General features: G+C 61.2%; 1 protein-coding gene across 1 annotated transcript; it reads right to left on the bottom strand.

The window, feature by feature from the left end:
• Window positions 1–485: 485 nt before the first annotated feature.
• TEX19 (testis expressed 19) lies at window positions 486–4,948 on the bottom strand. The gene is given in 4 exon segments (XM_081791323.1): window positions 486–1,513; window positions 1,515–1,619; window positions 1,621–1,848; window positions 4,896–4,948. Coding segments are annotated over 4 exon segments (717 nt in total). The 3' UTR covers window positions 486–1,182.
• Between the last annotated feature and the right edge of the window lie 334 nt (window positions 4,949–5,282).

The following is a 5,282-nucleotide window of genomic DNA, read 5'->3' on the forward strand; positions in this document are numbered from 1 at the left end:
ACTAAGGAGGAAGATGGAGACTTCACCTGTGACTAGAGAAGTGATGTGGCCAGGATTGATCTGTCCCAGAGAAGACGACGACAAGGCAAAAAACAGGGGCTTTCTGAGGAAGAGCTCAGGACAAGAGCTTGATGCAAAACTCTTCTGACTTTATTTAGTTAACAAACGACACACAAAGAAACGGGTAGTAAACGGTCAAACCGCATAAAATAGCCAACATCCGAAACCAGGCCTCTCCCAGCGCACACCAGCGTCCCCACTGCCGCCGACAGGGTCTCCTGGGGCCCCAGAGACCGTCCAGGCGGAGGCAAGCACGCATCCCCGTCGCCCCCACCTCCGCATGCTCCGGGGCGCGCGTGTCCCACTCGACACACCCCTGCGTGTGGCCAAGGGCGGGGCCGGGGTCCAGACGCGCACCCTGCACCCCACTTCACAAGCTGCGCGGCAGCAACCGTTCGCGAAGCGCGTCACCCAGGGCGTCGCGTTCCCGGCTCCGTGGCGTTTGGCGGAGGAGAACCTCTCTCCCGCTTACGGGCTTTTGGGTCCCTTCCACGGAGGCAGAGACGGTCCCGATCCTCAGTCCGGACGCAGCTCCCCATTCTTCGTCCCCAGGCACCGGCCCCCCTATTCTTGGCCGGTGGCTCCCCTGGCTGTCGCGGGGAGGGGGCGGCCAGGACGACGGTGGCCACTTGGGCCTCGGGCCCTCAGTTCTGGGGCCCTCGGCCGAAGGGCGGGAAGCGGGCCAGCTCCCCCAGGGCCGAGGCTCCCACGGCAGCCAGGCTCCCCCCACTGGGCCCGCTGCTCCCGGGCTCGGTGGTGCCGGGATCCCACCCGTGGCAGGAGGAGGCCGGGGGCCCGGGCGATGCGGGGGCCCCCTCCCTCGCCCCCGCCTTGGCCCAGGGGCAAGAAGAGAGGATGGCGAGTCCCCTCTTCAGCAGGGCTGTGTCCGCAGGGACCGGCTCCTCGTCCTGCCCCGGAGGAGAGGACTCCAGAACGCTCCGCTTCCACCGGTGCAGGTCCTGCTTCTGGGGTGCGTCTTGGAGGCCCACCGCCCACACCTCATCGGGCTCCAGCAGCACTTTCCAGGACTTTCCAGGACTTTCCGCAGGACCCACCCCGGCGTCGTCTTCCGGAGGTAGACGGCATCGCAGCAGCCCGCCACGGAGAGGCGCTGCGCGTCCCTTACCCGGGCCTCGGCCTCGGCCTCGGCCTCGGCCCGGGCCTCGGCGGGGTCCACGGCCCGGGCCTCGGCGGGGTCCACGGCCCGCGTGGTGCCCAGCTCCAACACCGTGGGCTCCCCCGGGGGCAGGTCCACTCTGAGAAACCCCTGCCACGGAGGAGGGGGCCTCGGCCAGTGTGCGCGGGCGGGGGCCCCCCGAGCCTCCAGGGGAGGCTCTGGGTCCAGTCAGCGTCCTCGGGGCCCGGGCCCAGGGGTGCGGCGTCCTGAGGCTCCAGCTCGGTGGGCGCGAAGTGGTGGTCCGGGCCCTCCTCCTCCGACCCCGGGGGGGGGGGGGGCCGACCGCCACTCCACAGACCCCTCCTGGGCGGGGTGACCCTGGCCCTGCCCCCAGCTCAGCCCCATCCCCGGGCCCCAGCCCTGCTCAGGCCCCGCCTCGGTGGGGCCCATCGGCTTCCTCCTCCCAGTCTTCCGACTCCGGCGAGTCTCTGGGCTCCAGGAAGGCAGCCTTGAAGCAAGCGAAGCAAATCCCCAGCTGGTCGCCACGTCGAAGCTGATACGTCCAGGACGCGCGGAGGTAGGACACGCCCTCGTCCCCGTACCGCACGCTGACCGGGGGGCACGTGGGGGGTGGGCAGCGAGGGTGGGACGCGCCGGGCACTTCAGGTGGCCTGGCCCACGGGTGGGGGGAGGGGCGGGAGGACGAGGAGGAGGAGGAGGAGGAGGAGGAGGAGGAGGAAGGCGAGGATCAGGAGGGGGAGAGAAAGAAAGGGGTTTCTTGTGCAGGTATTTGGGGAGGGGTGGGGGTGGGCGAGCTGGGTCCCAGTTCAACAGAGACCTGCAGAGGTTGGGCAGGTTGGACTTCCGGAAGATTCTTCAGCTCCGGCCATGGCTCTATTCTCTGGGAAGCTGCAAAGGGAGAGAGAGCAAGCGAGGTCGGGTGCCCCCTAGCGGGCAGCTGGGAGGGTCACGGGGGGAGCCGGGGCGGGGGGCCGACGGCTTGAGACCTGGCCCTTTCAGCTCCGCCCTGCTCGGTGCAGCTGCTCCCAAGGCCTGTGGGGCACACGGCCCCTCCCCCACGGCCCCCCACCCCCCAGTCGGCCTTGCCCGGCAGCACCTGAGAGGACCTCAGGGAAACTGAGGGGGTCTGATGGGATCCGAGGGAAGCTGCCAGAAGCTGATGAAACTCAGAGCACCTGGTGGGAGCTGAGGGAAGCTGAGGGAACATGGGGGAACCTGAGGGAAAGTGCCGAGGGAAGCTGAGGGGACCTGATGGGATCTGACAGACACGGAGAGAAGCTGATGGGGTTTGACAGAAGCTGAGAGAACCTGACAGAACCTGAGGGAACCTGAGGGAACCTGACAGACAGTAGCTGAGAGAACCTGATGGATCCTGATGGAATCCGAGAAAACTTGAGACAAACTGACAGAACCAGATGTTGAGGAAACATGGGGGAACCTGAGGGAAACTGATGGACACCGAGGGAAACTAACAGAATCTGAACGAACCTGAGGGAACCTGACAGAAGCTGAAAGAATCCGATGGGACCTGACAGAAGCTGAAAGAATCCGATGGAACCTGATGGAAACTCAGGGAACCAGCCCCAGCCACCTCAGCCTCTCACCCCACCCCACCCCACCCCACCCCACCCCGCCCCCTGGGCCCGTGTCCCCTGGACCCTCTCCTCGGCGAGGGGCTCTCACCCTGCCTGGCACCTCCCTCCTACAGGCGCCCCGCCCCCCCAGAAAGGAGGGGAGGCGGTGCACCTGGGAATACAAAGGGCCCTTTCCCATGATGCCCTGGGCTCATCTGCATGTCTCCCAGGAGCCTCGGCCCACCGGCAACTGAAACCGCTGAGTCACCCACCTCCCTCCCAGGAGCCCCGTGCAGCCCCCCAGGCGGGGCAGGCTGTCCCCCTCTGGCCTCCCCAGCACCGCCGGGCCTCCGTGTGTGTGTGTGTACGTGTGTGTACGTGTGTGTACGTGTGTGTACGTGTGTGTGCTCTGGCCCATAGAACTCTTCTCGTTGTCCTTTCCGTCTGAGGGTTTCTGGAACTGGGCAGGTGGACGCTTCTCCGATGGCCCTCGTCCCTTCGTGGGTGACCTGCCGGCCCCGGGTCCTGTCCTGTGGTTTAAAGTGGGTTTTTTCTAGTTGTCTCTTGATTAAAGGTTTTTTAGGAATTCCAGAAAATGTTCAATTCTCAATTATTTACATTTGAAACACATTTCCCACTTTTGTGGTTTATCTCCCTTTGTTTAGACTCTGTGGATGAGGTCGAATGTGTCAATCTCTTCCCCGAGAAAAGATCTTTTTTAAAAAAAATGTATTATTATTATTTAATGTTTATTTATTTTTGAGAGAGAGAGAGGGAGACACAGAATGAGAAGCAGGCTCCAGGCTCTGAGCTGTCAGAACAGAGCCCGATGCGGGGCTCGAACTCATAAACCGTGAGATCATAACCTGAGCTGAAGTGGGACATTTAACCGCCTGAGCCCCCCAGGCACCCTCTATCTTTTTGGTCAGAATCTTTAGTTCACCAGACCATAATGTCAGTTTCTTACATTTTCACCTTATTCTTTCACTCTTTTGCTTGTGTCCTTTGCTTCATAACTTCGTATTTAAATGTCTTTTGTAAAAAATGTAACACAAGAGTATGGATACATGGTTGTTTAAGTAATTTAGCAAATAATCAGGTCATTCAGCCCTCCCTTCCAAACTTCCAACCAGTGTGTCCAACTGCACCCGGCACGTCCCCCAGGACATCTGACGAGTGTCCCTGATGAACGAATCCGCAGCTGGGCCTGGACAGGGCAGCGCCTGGAGGAGAAGACTTAAGCTGTTTCTGTCATTAGATGACGGCAAAGTTCCTTGGATCAGTGTTTCTCGAATTTTGCTGCCAGTCAAATTGTCTCGGATGTTTGAGAAGTCCCCGTGTCCATGTCACACCATGTGGTGGACCCCCCAAGGTGACCCCCGGTCAGTCATGCCCTCCCTGTGATTGAAGGTGGAAACCATGACTTGTTTCTTACCAATAGAAGGGGCAGAGTTGACGGATGTCACCCCCTCGATTGCATTATTTTACATGTACGTACATGATTGTACACGTGTACATATTATGCATGATTAGGTTATGTGATTGCATCCTATGCACACATTGTATACACACGTACACTATCATATATTGATATTTACACTTACACACCTCATGTATGTGTGCGCACACGTGACCGCACACATGCACCTATGTGTGCCCCAAATCGACTTGCTCCTGCTCTCCCCTCTGATGGAGGGGGCGACAGCCATGCTGTGTACTGTGGGTGGGGGTTGGAGCCTTTGGTCAGTGGGAGGGGCAGGCGGCTGCCTCGGGAGAGTGGGTGGGGGGACCTGCCATGACCTGCAGGGATGCAGCGTCCCCCTTTCCGGCCCCTCCCGGGCTGGCGGCTAATGAACCAGAGCGGCCCTCCTGGCGAATCCTCACCTGTCTGCTAACCTAGCAAGCCGTCAGCGCCCCGGCATCGCTTCTGCTGCTGATACACGTCTTTATCGACGCCTCTGTCACGATGTGTGAGCCCTTTGTTCTCTAGCTCCCCTCCCGGCCAATTATCCAGAGCGTATGACGGAGCCTGACTCAGGTCTCTGTTGGACACAGAGAGAAGAAACTCAGGGCACAAAATGAAACAATTTGGGGAGACATTTTTCCGTTTCCCTTCTCAGTACCCAGGGTTATCAAGCTTCTGCTCCGCCAGGGACATCTTTGTGGCAGGGGCCATGCCTCCACCCCTCCCCCGCAGCCCCGCTCCCCTCCAGCAGATGAGCAGCGCTGAGGACTGGGGGGCCGTGCCTGCCAGCGTGGCTCTGTGCCCCCGCTGTGAGGACCGGCAGACCGGGCATCTGAACCCTGGCGGGTTGGAACCACCACCCACGTGTCTAGTCCCTCTTGGCTACCTCACACTGGGTCTCCCTTGGAATGTGGACCCTCCAGGGCAGGGCTGGGTCCCACCCTCCACACTTCCAGACCCAGGGGCTGACGCTGGGTAGACGTCCCCACCTCCTTCCCCGGGTCTGCTGCCGCCCAAAGCCCTTTGGGAGCAGACTCGACAGCCC

This window comes from Panthera onca, chromosome E1 (assembly GCF_046562875.1).
Source record: "Panthera onca isolate mPanOnc1 chromosome E1, mPanOnc1 haplotype 2, whole genome shotgun sequence".
Lineage (NCBI taxonomy): Eukaryota > Metazoa > Chordata > Mammalia > Carnivora > Felidae > Panthera > Panthera onca.